The sequence below is a fragment of the Chenopodium quinoa genome, unplaced genomic scaffold (assembly GCF_001683475.1).
Source record: "Chenopodium quinoa cultivar QQ74 unplaced genomic scaffold, ASM168347v1, whole genome shotgun sequence".
Lineage (NCBI taxonomy): Eukaryota > Viridiplantae > Streptophyta > Magnoliopsida > Caryophyllales > Amaranthaceae > Chenopodium > Chenopodium quinoa.
The window spans coordinates 5,152,581-5,170,280 of record NW_018742205.1 but is presented as its reverse complement, the minus strand read 5'-3'; the positions used below and the strand labels follow the sequence as shown (position 1 = coordinate 5,170,280).

General features: G+C 33.3%; 1 protein-coding gene across 1 annotated transcript; it reads left to right on the top strand.

Moving 5' to 3' along the window:
- Positions 1-7,648: 7,648 nt before the first annotated feature.
- Positions 7,649-8,816, top strand: LOC110730335 (NDR1/HIN1-like protein 1). Its single transcript, XM_021910138.1, has one exon. It carries the CDS (start codon positions 7,941-7,943, stop codon positions 8,568-8,570), a length of 630 nt encoding a protein of 209 aa, XP_021765830.1. The 5' UTR covers positions 7,649-7,940; the 3' UTR covers positions 8,571-8,816.
- The last annotated feature ends 8,884 nt before the right edge of the window (positions 8,817-17,700 follow it).

Below are 17,700 nucleotides of genomic sequence, written 5' to 3'. Positions count from 1 at the left end.
TAGAACATCAAAACTCTCAAAATCATTAGTTAGTTCTTAATTGTAGCTTGGAAATATTCAACTTCAATCATTGTAGAAGACAAAGTCCACCATTGTTGCTCACGTTGAAGCTTCATAGTAACCATTTCTTACTCATCTTTTCCATTTCTCTCTACTTTGTTGTTAATTATTTGCTAGTTCTTGCATGTTTAGATTGTTAATTAGCTTAATCCTTAGTTTGAACTTGTTCATAAATTGCTTGAAATCTTTAATTGCTTTAATCTCCATGGATTGTGAGTAGTCTAATTTCTAGGGTTTGGGTAAAACCATCAATGTAGTCACTAATAAATAGTTGCATGTGCTAATTTGGTTGTTGTGGGATGTTAATTAGTTGAGCTTAAGTGGTTTAATTGCTTAGTTCTTATATATGACCATTGCTAGAACTATTTATCCAAGCTTTCTCAACGAAGGATCGAGAGATAAACTTGAGTTAGCTCCCTTATGCTTAATTGACTTGAAATGCCATGAGAATAGGAATTTCCAGTCAAGGGAATGTTTATATCATCGTGATTATGCTTTAACACTTGTTTTATGCTTTGTAACCACGAGAGTAGGTTGTATTCTTGATTCAAGTAATCCCTCTAGCTTGAGAGAGTAGTTGGGTGCCTTAGATGACTTCCCCTAATTTATCCCCTTAACTTACCTTGATTGTTGCATGCTAATCGTGATTTGTGATGAATTTGAGTGGTATAACCCGAGCCCTATATTCTTCTAAATATTGTTAATCTCCTCTTAGTTTTAGTTGAATTGAATTAGTAGAAGTTACTCAAAACCAACCCAATTTCGACTTCATTTAACTTATTTAAACGGTAGTACTTGGTGGTTGATTCAATGCCTCTCTTGGGTTCGACCCTTTCTTACCCTTGCTATTAGTTAGTGAGACCAAGATAGGATTTATTATCTTTGGTAGGCTCGACGACGGCCTATCAGTTATACTAAATTTAAATACTTTTCGTAATCTTCATTACCTAACATAAAACTTGTAAGGATCTTGCTAACAAATGCCCCTAGGGCATTAAATAAGCATTTAAATTATTTCCTAAAGAAGTATTAATTTTGGAATGTATGTCAAAATTACGCGTTGATCGGTGTAATTAATGTTCATATTAATTTAATATTTCTATTTTTAATTAGCTTATCCGACGCTTTCGGAGCGTTCGTCAGCTTTTGTCAAATTGCAATGTACTGCAATTATCCATTACAACGGATTTAAAAAGACATTACATTCTAATTGTATTCTTTTGCAAATTATATGATTAATTTCTGCTTATAAACACAACCTTATTAGACTAATGAAATTATTACAATGTATATCCTAAAACTAAAATTTGAGATTTTGTTCCAAACAATAAATAAAAATGAAAAAAAATAAATAAAGTTCAAAAACAAGAAAAATTAGAGGAAAAAAAAAGCTGTAAAATGTTTAAGTATGAATCAAACCTGGGAATTAAGCTTTTATCCACAACATATTTAATTTTTGAGTCTAATCAATCAAAATCACATAATATGTCTTTTTCTACCGTATACTTCGATACATCACACTCTCTGTACAGCTTTGCATTTCACCCCAATCGCTATGTCCGCAAGGGCTCAATTTGTTAAAATATTTAAAAGATGATTGATTTAATTTGAGAAAGATAATATAAAAATTATGAGTAATCTAAAATCTACTCCGTATCAATACACTTCATTATTATATATAGTTTCATGTAATTTGTTAATTTATGAATTATTTCTATATAATTTATTTATGTTGTTTGAACCCACCTATAAAAAAATGCTAGATTCGTCATTTCATGTAATTTGTTAATTTATGAATTATTTCTATATAATTTATTTATGTTGTTTTGCTTCTATTTTCTTTGGTTTTGGTTATTGTCTTTGCTACTGATATGACCTGTAGTAAATGAAGAAACTGTAATTGAATCTGTTCTGACAACAGCCCTAGATATTATAAGTACTAAACATCAGGGGGATATTCTAATCCTTATTATTTACCTACTTTTGCGGGTTTTTTTTTAACCATGGAAAGTGAAGCAACTACAACATCAATGCCGGTAGATGATGAGGTTGATGAATCTAATGCCGCTCGTAAGCGTAAAAGGAGTAGGAAATCTAAACTTTGGCAAGAAATGACGGAAGAAAGAATGCTAAAGGTGAGCGAATTGTTATTTGTAAGCATTGTAAAGTGGAGTTAATTGCCCACAAAAATAGTGGCACGTCTCATTTAATACGTCACTTGCTTGAATTGTGTAAAAAACGAACTAATGGACTTGTTTGATGATGAGGAAGAATTTGTTTTTGATATGAGTGAATTAAGAAAGGAGATTTTATTATATGTTGTTGAAGGTTCTCATTCTTTTTCGACCGTGGAAGAAAAAGGTTTTAGGCGGATGATGTTAAAGTTTAATTCTAAATTTAAACCATTTAGTCGAACAACTTTAACTAGAGACCTTTTTTCTTTGTATGCCTCTTATAGAGAGAAATTAAAAAAAAAAATTGAGGAGTGCACCCGGACGAATATGTTTGACAACTGATAATTGGAAATCATCACACACTTGGCAACATTACATTTGCATAACCGCCCATTTTATTGATCATGATTGGAAACTTCATAAAAGGATCATTAAGTTCACATCATTGTCACCCCCTTTTGATGGACAAAGCATCTCCGAAGAGATTTTTATGTTTCTTAATCAATGGCATTTAGATGACAAAGTGCTTAGCTTAACGGTTGACAATTCAAGTTACAATGATGTGATGGTTAAGCACATGAAAAATCGTCTTACATCAAGGGGAATGTTGGTTAGTGGTGGTTGTTTTTTTCATATTAGATGTTGTACTCATATCATCAATCTTATTGTCCAATCCGGTCTATCTTGTATTGAGAACATATTAGATAGGATTAGAAACTTGGTAAAATTTGTTATAAGATCATCTTCTAGAAGCAAGGATTTTTATGATACCGCTCAAAAGCATTTTTATTTAGAGGCTAAGAGGAAACTTCGTATGGACATGCAAGTTCGTTGGAACTCTACATATATGATGCTTGATAATGTGCTTTACTATAAAGATGTGTTTATTCATTTGGGGTCATTACATACATCTTTCAAGAGTAATGTGCCTTTGGAGGATAAATGAGATAAATTGAGTGTTGTTCACAAGTTTTTTAAACTCTTTTATGATGTTACATGTATGTTCTCGGCCAATGAGTCTCCAAATTCTAACATGTATTTTAAGTAGGGATGTCAGTGGGGCGGATCAAATAGGAGACCCGCCCCATCCCTGCCTCAACGAGGCGGAGATGGGTCTTGGTTTGGCGGGTGATGGGGCGGGGATGGGGATAAAAACCATACCTGCCATGGATGATGGGGCGGGGTGGATTTTAGGTTGTACCCGCCCCACTTCGTACCCGCCTCATCCCCACCTACCCCACTTCGTACCCGCCCCATCCCTACATCCATATTTTTCTTAAAACAAAATTATATACTTTTATACTATTTTATAAAAAAAAATTATGTAAAATAAAATAGTAAATATAATACTTTGTAATACACTTATATTATAAACAAAAAAAACAACCTGAGGATTAGGTGTATTTGGGAGGCAGGTCTTAGGTGGGGATTAGGTGGGGGTGGATATCCAAGTGGGGGTTGGGGCGGGGATGGTTTTGGATTGTACCTGCCGGGGCGGGGATGGGGATGAATTTTAGACCCGCCGCGGGGATAGGGATGAGGATGGGGATGATAATTTTAGATGGGGATGGGGATGGGTAGGCCAACATCCGCCCCGCCCCGCCCCATTGACATCCCTAATTTTAAGGGAGCATGTATGGTGCATCGTCGTTTACTTGAGACATCTAAAGGTCCACATGAATTTTTAGCTCAAATGGTGTTACCTATGTTGGAAAAAATTGACAAATATTAGTCCGAGTTTAACATATATCTAGCTTGTGCAGCAATTCTTGACTCAAGGTTTAAGTTAAAGTTTGTAGAGTATTGTTTTGACAAGATATATAGTTCAGATGAGGCTATGTATAAAGTTGAAAAAGTGTTGAACACGTTAAGATCTTTGTATAATGAATATAAGTCAACATTTTCAACTTCCCCAATTGTTGCGACCTCTACTACAAGTAGTAGGATTGAAGATGAAAACTTCTTTGATGATTATCAAAGCTGTAGTTCAAGAATTACAAGGACTCAAACAAAAAAGTCTCAACTTGAGCCATATTTGGAGGAATCGGAACTTGATTTGAACATGGAGCTAGATATTCTAGAGTATTGGCAACAAAATGTAGTGAGATTTCCAGAGCTTGCAATATTGGCACGAGATCTTCTAACGATTCCGGTTAGTAAGGTGGCATCCGAGTATAAAATACTTAGGGGCCGTTTGGTTCGCGCAGGGGAATCGGAATGGAATGAACAAAGGGAATGAAAGAGAATGGAATGAAAATCCATTCCATGTAGTGTGTGGTTTGTTTTAAAAATATAAAGGGAATCACCCCACCACAACACCACCACCAACACCACCACAGCGATGGCCGGGGGAAAAGCGGTGAGGTGGCTGGGTGGTGGTTGTGCGGTGGGGGTAGGTAGAAGGGTGGTGGATGGTGTAGGCATGGTGGTGTAATGCTGGCTAAGGAAAGGGAATGGAAAAGGCTAGGGGGGTGGGGAATGAATTTAGAGGGATTTGGGGGAATAAAGGGGGTAAAGGGGAATGGAAAAGTGGCCTAACAAACAACAACAAATGGAATGATTCCCGTTGATTCCCATTCCCTTTGTTAAATACCCCCAACCAAACGGCCCCTTAATCCTCTCTACAAACAAGTAAACGCATAAAAAAAAAATCCAAATTTTATACAATACTTAATGCTCAGACAAAACATTTCTCCAAGTATTTATTTTAATGCAAAATCACTAATAATATCGTTATTATACAATAAAATAACGAACCTAAAATTATAGAAACTCGGAATGTTAGCCATCAAAGATGCGGAGGGTCAGCCTCAAATTTGAAGATCAAAACAATTTTGCAGCATAGCAACACCACATAGTGGAATAATTAATTATGAATATAAAAGAGATTTTCAAAAATTTAGAAAATCAAATTTCGAAAAAATAATGAAGTTGTAGAAAGGAAAATTTATTTTTAATAAGTTTTACCAACAACAAAATAAATAAAAAATCGGCCAATGAAAATTAAGTATAAGATTACTTTTTGACACCAAAGTTTTGTTAATTGTTAGGAGATAAATAAAGTACGTAAATAAGGAGATAATATCATAAAAATATAAGATATTATTTTCAGAATCTCGTAGAATATTTATAACTATCTTGTTTACTACTCTGCGACACTGGGTCGTTTTAAGGGTTTAACCAGGCTTGGATGGAATAAGTCTCAAAGACCTCATCTCCTCCTTATATAGTATGGAATAAGCCAACAATAGAGTTATAACCCACAAATTATCAATAAAAATATTGTTTTCGTATATTCTGTTGCCTATTTATTTATATATTGCAAGGTTGAATTTTTATAGTTTAGTAGAATTTTCACTTAAAATAAGCTAACAAAATTTATAAAAAATTTGAAAGATAACCATATGTACCAATTACCACATCAAACAACAAGAAGTCAAGAACTAATAGACAACCCAAAATTCAAAAAGGGCGATAAATTATTTTTGTGTTTAGGTGTGTGAAGAATCTGAAGATCGATCGTGATCTAGAAATTGAGAAAATCGTTATACGTAGTATTTATTTTAAAAAGCTTGTTTTACAGTACAACAAATTAACAATCATTTAGCATTGATTTAGCTCTATAAAATGTGGTAGTAGTTTAATTGTGGGGTAGAGTTGGTATAGAGCATATTCTAAGAGTAGAAAAACTATAACCAAGGTCGGTCTTTTCAAGTTGGAACCTTCTTTGTCTTGCAAGTTGGTTCCATATTGGCATATTGTGGTGGATATGATGTTTCTTAGCTATCTACATTTGTTTTCATATGATTGTGAGTCAACGTCTTCTTCCAGCCAATGGAAACTTTTGTAATTTTCTTTTTCACCAGGGCTCCTTAGCCAATCCCCTATGAGAATTCATTATTTAATAATCGCAATAACTTATTCTCTTATACTTTTCAATGCGTAACTTCATTTGATCATTACTATTACAGTTATTTTTGTATAAGTATTTTTATGCCTTTGTAAGTTTGTATAGAAAGTGAAGTTCGGATTCAAAGATTGCTCTATATAATTTTTTAATGTTAATTTTCTTTAGTTAAGAATCATTTTATGTACAATTACTAAGCATGAGCTATGTATGTGGAACGTGACAAATTGGTACAATGGTACCTACTATTATTGCTTATCATAAGCCGGTTGTTACTTGTTAACCATCAATCATTGAAAAAGATAATTCAAAATGGAAGATACAAATCATACAATACCTTGATTTCGTAACATTCTTTGTTTTATATTCCCCGGATCCAAATAACTATAGTACTATTTTACCAACCCATGACAAAGAAAATTATTTTTGACACCACATTTTTTGTCACTTCTTTCCTTAAATAAACATATTACATCCATCCTCATTGGATCTTAACTCTTGCTTCCTTTGATCTTATAGTTCAACCCGCCCATTTTGGTGATACACGTTTGTCAACGCATTACTTTGATCATAATTATTTTTAGATTGCATGTATATATATAATTAGTTAAAAAAAATGTAAGAGTTGAATATAACGGAGTACATACACCGTGATAAACTACTCATTGAATTGTAATAAGTCAATGCAAAAAGACCTAATATAATTATGTTGTGTTTTATATACTGAAATCAACTTAGAATGTTCTTTCATCTTATGATGAGTAGTGCTAAGATTTCAAGTTGAATGGAAAATTAAAAAGAAATAGAGATTACTATTTTGACAAAATTTAGAATATGGAAGAGACTAGATATTATTGACTGGGTGAAAAAAAATGGTGAAAGTTAAGAGAGCCACAAGGGTGGGGGGTGAGAATCGATTCCAATATCTCCTGGAATCGGGAGGGAAGCTCTAACCACTTGAGCTATCCTCACTCTTAAAATGTGTAATTATTATAATGTAAGAGAATAAAAGGATAAACTGTATTTGCCAAAAATAGCACGAAAATGTGAGGGGAGTAAGAATAATGTAGATAAATTAGAGGAAAGTATATGAAAAGTGTAATTATTGTAATGTAAGCTAAGAGAGTAGATGGATAACTCTATCTGTCAAAAATAACATGAAGCAAAGTGTTCAAACTTTTATATAAAGATCAAAACAAATGAAAAAAAGTTAAAATCATTGAGATATATGCATGGAAATAATCAAATATGTAGTAGATGCATATTTCAAAAAAAAAAAAGGATATATACTCAAATTATTGATTTATCTTATGCAATTAGCACCTTAAATTATTAGTATTAATTAAGAAATAGTACAAGTACTACGTATATATAATGGTACAATAGTTGCAACCTACTAATATGACACCAATCCTAAATGTTAATGGTGACATGAAATAATATTACCCATGTTCCTACCTACCATTATTATCATTAGTTAATAATTAAGAAGTAAACGAAAGTCCACCATTTAACACTAGTTATAGTAAAATAAAGTTTTCTTCGGGTCATTAAAACAGCCATTACACGGCATTTATATGCGTCAACGTACGTACTCGCCTTCATTATCAACTCCAAACCTCTCTCTATCTATATTTATGCTTTGATGTGAACTTTATTTTTTCCCTAACAAAATAAATAGTATTCATCACTTTGCTTAGCTTCTTAGAAAAACTCTCCTCCCTTACCATCACCACTAGTCCACCACAACGTAACTATCGATACGTTCGATACACTAACAATCAAGCTAAGCCACCGCAATGTCAGTTAAAAACTGCGGCCACCACAAGGACAAGAAGAAGATCCTCCTAAAGCGAATATTCGCCGGAGTTTTAATCTTCGTCTTTGTAGTCCTCCTCATAGTCCTTATCATATGGGCCGTCCTTAAGCCCTCTAAGCCAAGTTTTATCCTCCAAGATGCAACCCTTTACAACTTTAACCTAACAAGCCCGGCACAGCTCACATCCATCTTTCAGGTGACCGTACAATCCAAAAACCCGAATGACAATATTGGAATCTACTACGACAAGTTGATCTCCTACGCCACGTACCATGATCAACAAATCAGTCTACCAACATCGATTCCGTCTACGTATCAAGATACAAGAGGGATGAATATATGGTCACCTTTTCTACAAGGTCAGTCCGTACCAATTGCTCCCTACATAGGAGCTCAAATCAATAACGAGCTTGAAATGGGAAGTGTTCAACTCATTATCAAATTGGATGGACGGGTAAGATTTAGAGTTGGGTCTTTCATTAGTGGATCCTATCGCATCCACGTCAACTGCCCGGCGGTTATTCCGATGAATAATCCCGGTACCGGAATTATGGTAGGGCGTACCGCCATCAAATACCAGCTTATCCAAGGTTGTAGCGTTAGTGTGTGAACAATTATTATATTCATCACATGAAGTATTATTATTTCTCCTTGTTATTAGTTATTATTATATTCTCTCTTTTTATTTATTTTCTCTCATAAAATTGTAAATTTTTGTTATTTACCATGAATAAGGTTAAAAAAAAAAAAAAAAAGTTAGATTGATTTGCAATTAAATGGGAAATTATGGAAGTTATAAAAAATGTATTATTTTTCTTATTCATATATAATTAGTGGATAAATATTTTTTATCAAAGGGCTAAGAGTGAAAAAGAGAAAAAGTACGTAGTGCATGGAATTTAGTGGAGGTGTTAGGTTGTTTTTGGGGGATAATAATAATAACTTATTTCAAAATTAAAAAGTAGTCAAATTGGTTACGTTTTGTATCATTAATTTCAAATATTAATGTTGGCCTTTTTGAATTATTGCACTAGCATATAATGTTATGTTGAATTGTATTAATGAAAAAAGAAGAATGATGAAAGCGAGTGGAAACTAATGGCTTACCGTCTATCCACCACCTCTAAACAAATGGTAGAGGAATTGAAGACAAAATTAGAAAATGAGATGAGATAAACGTTCATTACAATGCCAAGGAAGGTAGGGTCTCATGTAATGTTAGTATACCACGAATATTGTGTATTTGAGAGATGTACTAGGAATATGAGTATTGCTCGAAATAGTTCTTCTAGAGCATGAGATAATTTGTACAAGTAGGATAGACAAATCGACTTTTGGTTAAATTGCTACTAGCTAGTACAGTGTAATTGATAAAGGAGTTATATATTGAAAAAAGAAAGTCGGTGCGTGTAAGTATTTTGAGGTACAATAATTTAATTCCACCTAATTTTAGTTTTCTTGATAAAATCTCATAATGATAAATATAGAGGAAAGGTGCAAAATCTTTCATAAAAAAAAAAAAAAAAAAAAAAGATGCTAAATCAAACTAATTAAACTCTTTTTTTTTTATCCATTCTATTTATTTAAATTAGTTTGTTTATGTACACTTTATCGGTTTGGGTATCAATCAATTAAGTGCTCTGTTGAACACCTACAAATAATACTGTACGACGTACTATGTAAGACACAAGTAATAAAGTTAGTTTTAATTTGCTATCTGATGAATTGATCAAAATAAATCACGCAATAGATACAATAAAATATATATATATATATATATATATATATATATATATATATATATATATATATATATATATATATATATATATATATATATATATATATTTATATATATTTGAAAATTAAGCAACATATTATTAATTCATTAAACCATTCAAAAAAAAATATTAATTCATTAAAAACTCCTTACTTTATGTAATATATTTAACCTTTACGTAGATCACAAAACGTCACATATAATATAAAAATGATTATGAAGTGACCCGTAAACAATGGAATTCAAAGAATATGCACTTTCAATTTTCATTCATATATTCAGATTTTTGGACGAAAAAAAAAAAAAAAATTCACATCCATACATATTAAGAGGGAGTAATGGAGAAGAAAGGGTGAATATTTTCACTATGAAATTTCCAAGGTGGACCCCGCAATAGAAGCCATGTGGTTTAGTATAGCTTTCATATGGTTAGCGTTTACTTGTATACTAACTTAATTAACAAAATAATGTACTGTATATGATCTCGATTGTATTTCAGAATTGGCAGGATTATGTATAATTATTGGAAGGTTCTTTGATTTTTATATAATTGTATAATTATAATATAAGGTTAGTAGGAGAATAATGTGAAGGTCCAAACAAAATTAAGCGTTGGATTAATCACTTATACTATGCCTAGTTATTCGTTAGTTGCCCATCATTTGGGTGGTCCATAATCTAACAATTGGCAATTACTAATTAATTAAAGAAAATTTGTCTAGAAGGGACATATATGTTCACTATTTTGTTTGGAAGGACCTTATAAGTTTATTTTGTTGTTTAGGGGGACCTTGAGGTCGAAATCCGGCAATAATTGACTATATACTCCAGGGTTAACCTCTCACGTGACCTTAAAAAATGAACCCCTTTTCTTTTTTTTCCACGATTTACCTCCAATTCCCCAAATGACACAAATCAAAATAAGGGAATTTGAGGGAAATCGTGGAAAAAAAAAAAGGGTCATTTTTTATGGTCACGTGAGAGGTCAACGTAGGAGAAAAAAGTCAATTATTGCCAAAATCCGACCTCAAGGTCCCCCAAACAACAAAATAAAATTATAAGGTTCTTTTAGACCACTTTAAACATATAAGGTCCTTTCAGACAAAATAGTGAACATACATGTAGGGCTGAGCAAAATTATCCGAAAATCCGAACCGTAACCGAACCGAAAATTAGGGTATCCGTTTCGATAACAACAACGGTTCGGTTACCCGATCCGATAATTTGTTATCGGGTACGGTTATTGGGTATCATATTAAAATTAACGGTTACCCAATCCGTTCCGATAAGCAATTTTTTCTTTTTTTTCCTATTTAAATATATTTATCCAAAATCTAAACTCTTACTTTACTTCATAATCACTTCATAATTTAAATGATTAGTAATTATTAGTAATTTGGTCATGATCACGGGGTATTATTGTTGATTAGTGTTGAATGATATCATAATAACTATATTATAAAGTCTAAATTTTTATTATTGGATATCATATTGGGTACCCGATAACCGAACTGAAAATCCGGGTACCCGAAGTTCGGGTACCCGAACTTATTGGTTCGGGTAATGAATATCATTTTTAGTGTTATTGGTTATTGGGTACCCGAACCAATAGTGTTAATGGTACGGGTACCCGTCCTATGCTCATCCCTACATACATGTCCTTTCCAGACAAATTTTCCATTAATTAATTAGCAACTTACAATTTACAAATTTGTGAAGTATATCAAGTTTCAAGCCCAAGCAGTCTCGGATAGCAACAGAGCTAGAAGGGAGATCAAGCAAATTGTGGAGGAAATAAAACAATGTGCTGTTTCCTTCAAAAGTTTTGTAATCAGGAAAGTAAGTAGAAGTAGAGTCTTTGAAGCCCATAAACTTGCAGTTGCAGCAAGAAAGGGCATGTAATTCTTTTCCTGTTTCCTTGATTGTCCAAAAAAGAAAAAAAGTCCAAGTCCAGGTTTTATTTTCTTATTTTTGTTCTTTTTTTATATATGATAGTGCTAAGTCAAGTTTGTTGTTATTTATTTTTTTTTCTTTTTTTTTTTTATTTTTTTTTTTTTCCGTAAAGATCCTAAATGTACATTTATAGTGGTTTTAAGTTGTAATTCTATAGGAATGTTTTGTTCTCCAAGTCAATGCTAAATGTCGTAGTTGGGATTTGATATCTTCGAAGCTGGGCTGGTGATATCATGATCCTGAGCTCATTGGGCCGGAATTTAAAACTATATGACTATATCCACTATTGTTGTTACGAACTATGGGGTACCAAGTAATCTGGCAAAGGCAAAGGACAATATTCAATTCCCACCAATTGGCTATTGGTACAGTGGTGATTGGGGTTGCACTTGTTAAGTTATTAGGGTGCACTACAAGAAAACAGCTCATTTTCGACGGAAAAATTCCGTCAGAACTGGTTGTCGGAAGACGTGTTGTCGGAAAAACGACCTTTTTCGGCGGAATTTCCTTCGGAACAGTTTTTCCGACGGCACATCCGATGAAATTTTTTCGTCGGAAGCGGTTTTCTGGCACCTGAAAAGTTTGTCGGTAAATGCTGAAAAAAAATAAAAAAAAAAAGCCCCACCCCTAAACCGTACCCCACCCAGATCCACCACACCAGTCCCGTAACCCACCCAGACCTGGCCAGAACCACCACCAAAACCCCGTAACCCACCCAGATCCACCACCAAGACCCCGTAACCCACCTAGATCCACCACCAAATTAAAACCCATAACCCCAACTTCCCACCACCGATACCACCAAAAATTAATTAACCCCCACTTCCCAAACCACCACCAACACCAACCCTAAACCCCTATCCCACCTTCACACACCACCACCGACACCACCACACCAAAAACTCAAAAAACCGAAAATTAACCCCAAAAAACAAATATTAGCCCAAAAATAAGAAAATTAACACACCAAAATCGAAAAATACCACAAAAAAAAAAATCAAAACCAGTACATCTACATATTTAATCAGAATTTCATTCAAAATTAAAAAAAATAAAAAAAAACGATTATTAAACAACAAAAATTAAAGGAAATATATAAGTATACAATTATCTAATAAAATTTATAAATTAACATTACAATTACATAAAAAATTAACTATATATACAATCTAACCTAAATTAAAACTAGATCTACAAAACAAAAACCTTCAGTGGGGGGCTCGCCGTTGTTGTTGCGCCGTTGTTGTTGGTTGTTGATGTTGGTGGTTGTTGGAATTGGCGGTGGTGGTTGATCGATGTAGTGTCGTTGTTGTTGTTGATGGAAAGGAGGACGGAGAAAGAGAAGAGGAGGATGGAGAGAGAGAAGATCGAGAAAGAAGAAAAGAGAAAGAGGAGGGAGAATGAAGGAGAAGAAGATCGGAGGAGGAGTGAAGGAGAAATCCAGAAGATGAAGAGGAAAGAGAAGAGAAGAGGAGAGGAGAGAGAAAGAGAAGGAGAAAGGGGAAAGAGAGTGGCGGAAATGAGGGGGGGTTGGGTTTTTTTAGGGTTTTTTTTTTTTTTTTTTTTAAATAAGATTTCGACGGAATTTTCCGTTGGAAAATTCCTACATAATATTTTTCCGTCGGAAATGACCTTTTCCGACGGAATATTCCGTCTAAAAACGCATATATTTCGACGGAATTTTCCGACGGATTTCCTACGGAATAAAAATCCGTCAGAATTTCTGATTTTTCCGACATAAATACGTGTCCGTCGGAAACTGTCTGTCAGAAATCTGCCTATTTCTAGTAGTGGTGGATCGTGTGTTCGATCCTCTGTAACAACAATTGGGAGGGAATGAAACCTAATCACCCATAATAATTGAGCTCTAAACCCGGATTAGCCCAAAGGGTGAACTGGGCGTAACAAAAAAAAAAAAAAAAAAAAACAAAAACAAAAAACAAAAAAACTCCCTCTAGGTAAAATCGTAAATGCGCACATTAATTGCCCTAGTTTATTAAAATAAATAAAAAAAAATAGTCATATACAACCAGCAAAAATATTCACTTTGCGGGTTATAAACTTTTAGGTCTATTTTATGAAATTCGAACTCTTTATATATTACGTAAAAAGTAAATACTTAAATCAACATTTCGGACATGCCTGGACCACACGCTAGTATTAAACTTAAAGCAATGTATATACAAAGTATAACAAAAATTGAGCTATCCAATCATATTAACACGACATGGCTGATAGTTGTTCCAAAAGAAAGAGACACCTAAGTAATGAAATGACACTTTCGTCAAACAAGGAGCATCAATTAGGATCCTTTCACCGGAATATATATGCATTATAGTCAAGTCTTGGAGTGTGGCAGAATAAATGCAAGCGTCGCCTCCTTGAAAAACACAGCCATTGAGTGTTACTACTTATAGCGATGAGCAACCGGAAAAAAACCTTTCAACAGTATCTCCATTAGGAAATTTAATACGATTGAGATGAAGAACTTTGAGGCAAGGCGACCATACTGAGTTTGGAACTTCAAGTTCGAAAATACCACTAATTTCCAATACCACCAATGTTCTAGATTTGAAGAAGATATATTGAAAACTCGTTCTTTTAAAGTGTACATGACCAAGGTTAAGATAGAAATGTTGAACTTCCTTCAGTATTGCAGCACTGATCCATACATCGAGGTCTGAACTTTCATAGGTGTTCTGATGACACTTCAAACTGAATTTTTCTATAGGTGATTTTTGGTGCAATGCCAAGACAAGGTATACAAACCTCTTAAAGCTTTCTTTTCGAGCTTTTCGTTCCTCTTCAGTTATTGCATTACTAGCTATTGCAGACGAGTCTTCAAAATAAAGATTGGTGGTTGACCAAAAAATATACTTCCATCAAGTTGATAATATGCTCGTACCAACTGCACACTTTGTAGGAAGAAATGAAAGGATGTGACTGAGTACTTCATCAGGTAAGCCACTAATTCTATCCAATGTCTTTTCTTGATCATACGATTTAATTACAAGTTTACGACAGTCTGTGCTTCGATGACTCATCACTTGGCAGTACTCTTCCTGATACTGAAATCAAGCCAACAAGAAAAGAAAAATACAGCATAATGTAGAAAGAATCAAATATAACCTTCAATAGAGTTTTTTGATTGTTTACAATAACAACTTTCATGGAAAGACTAAATGTCAACAAGAAATTGGCTAAATCAACAAGGAGTCATATTAAGCACAAAGAATTAATAAGGCAAATTATTATTGTACATTTGTACTAATAATTGTTGCAGGGTGACTAAAATTCGACCATAGACAGTAGATCTAATAAGGTAAATGAGATTTTTTTGCAGTGCTACAAAATCAAGTAACATTTTGCAAAATTACCACTGTCCTGTTACAATACTACCACTATATATTATTACTCGAATACTCGAGGAAGAATGTAAAACATTAAGGCACACTATAACAGATAGATCCGAATTTCATACTCGGAAGATCCAACTTAATTATGTATCTAGCTCAACCAAACAAACACTCCGAATTTCATATATCATTATATCAACAAGTAACCTTAAAAATTTCTTCTATAGTCCTTAAGTTCATATCGAACAACGTAAAGCACATCAAATAATTCCTTATTTGTTACATATATATGACGGAATAATAAGAGAGATATACAGATTATAGAAAATCAAAATCAAACAACGTACCAGTATTCAACGAAGAATAAGATCAGAGAGAGTGTACCTTATAATAGAAGTTATAAATATACTCCAAATTTTTATGATATCAATTGTGAAATCTAACTAAACTTAAGCTTAAATGAACGCTTTGTACTAGTAAGCGTAGATATTAGATAGTTACTCAAAAGCCATCGCATTAAAGTGCTTCTCTAATTCTTAACAGTTTCCAAAGCTGATGAGTTGAAAAAATTTACTTAAGTCCCGAGATTATTTTTTGAAAGTTTTGCTCCCTTGCTCTACTCTATAACGGAGTAGATGGACAATTGTCTTTTGGCCTTCCTAACGTTTATTGAATTTTTCAAAATCTTCATTGACTATGAAATTATGCATTATGTAAACAATTTTTTTTTTTTTTTTATCTATCCGCAGTATAACATATACGAAGTATAATTTAACTTAATATTACGAGTAATATTTTAATACTCCTTATACATAGCTCTAAGAATTCTATGTGGTCAATAGGTCATTCCTAAAATTGGAGTATAACTCTCATAATAATTTGGTACTCCAATTTTAGGAACGACCAGAGTTATCTAGTAAAGGGGGGAGGGGGGGTGGTGGTTCAGATGAACAGAGTTATCTTAAAGAACATTGGAGCATTGTGGGCATGAACATCCAGATTGAAGGCGACAACCTCTTAGTCATCAATTTAGATGCATACATTCATAATCTTCTCAAACTTTTGAATGTTAGAGCATTCATCTTCTCTACTAAGAGACATCTCGAGTAGCATAAAGTATAATTCTCACCTCTTTAGGAATTCGTATAATCGAGTAGCACATTAGAAATTCCCCACATGAAGAAGGGTGTCGTAATGTTTTTTTATTTTTTCTTACTTATTAAATGGGTATTGACACGGATACGGGTATGATTAGGATACGAGAAAACGTCTATCTCAAAATAAGGGACACGAGTACGGAATGTTAAAATTCATATCATATATTTTAAAGAAAGAATTTAACCATGTATTTGTCATTCCGTCCTCTTATACTCGTACTATATATGAAAGATACTCATTTTATTTAACAATTACCTTATTTATCTTACCTTACTTAAATTTTCTTATTACAAAAAGTTGAACAACTCATATAATAGTAGGATACGGTCCGAGACGTATCGTCGTGTGTCCCACAATTGTCGGTGTCTGACACGGTGTCCGATACAAATACGGCATTTGGATGAAGTGTCCATGTAACCTAGCTGAACATTATTTGCACTTCGTATATGACATATTGCCCACTTATTAATGTATTTGAACATTTTGTACTAGGTATAATAATTATACACATGTGGGTTGTGGACTTGTGGGCCTGTGGCAGTCTATATATACACACGAGTTAGATGAGCTAATTTAAGCACAAGAACAAGATTAGTTTTAGACCTGTAGAGCTCCCCATGACTCCATTACTAATCCTAACAAGATATCAACCTTTAATGGGTATCTTAAACCCCATCACTTGATAAAACTCAAAAGCCAAGCCTTGCTTGGTACTCTCCAGTCTCCATGATTCCAATAGCTTGAGAGCTCTTGAACGGTTGAACCTCAACATTTAGTATCTCACCATCAAGCGACCGTCGCACGCTTTATTGTTTACATGTGTGAACGTATGAATCGATCTAATTAAGAAAACAATCACTCTAGTGTGAAACACAATTTACTAAATTTAGGAGATTTATTTGTTTTATTTTGGGGGGGTGGGTTGAACATTAACCCAATGACTCAATGATATAGCATTAAGTGAGAAATTGTCTCGCTGTTGCCGTAACCAAACAAGATTACTCCAAGGTTGAGTAAATTGAATGATTCAAAGATATTTGTCACATATTAAAAACACAGCATAAATTAAGCAATTATATTAAAATAATAAATAAAAATAAAAGATTAATTTAAAAATTCATAAATCTAGACAGAAACTTCCTAGTCCCATTCATTCTCTCAAGGTTAAGTCATCGTTTTGATTAAGTCAACTATATAGATCACCAATATCCTCTGCTTGATTATTAAGATACCCATTAAAGTACATAGTTTATTCCTCGTAATTCTTTGTTTAAAGAATTTAATTTGATTAAATTACTCCCTTAATTCTCTCTTTATTTAAAAAATTTACTCGGGTTGTTGAACACTAATCATAATTTCGTAATAAAGCTGACAAATTAGCCCCACTAAAAAGCAAAACCATGAAATTAATGAATTATGAACAAGAATTCCGACCGTTACTCACGATATAATAATTAAAAAATTAAAAACATCAATGAATTAAAGCAACAAAA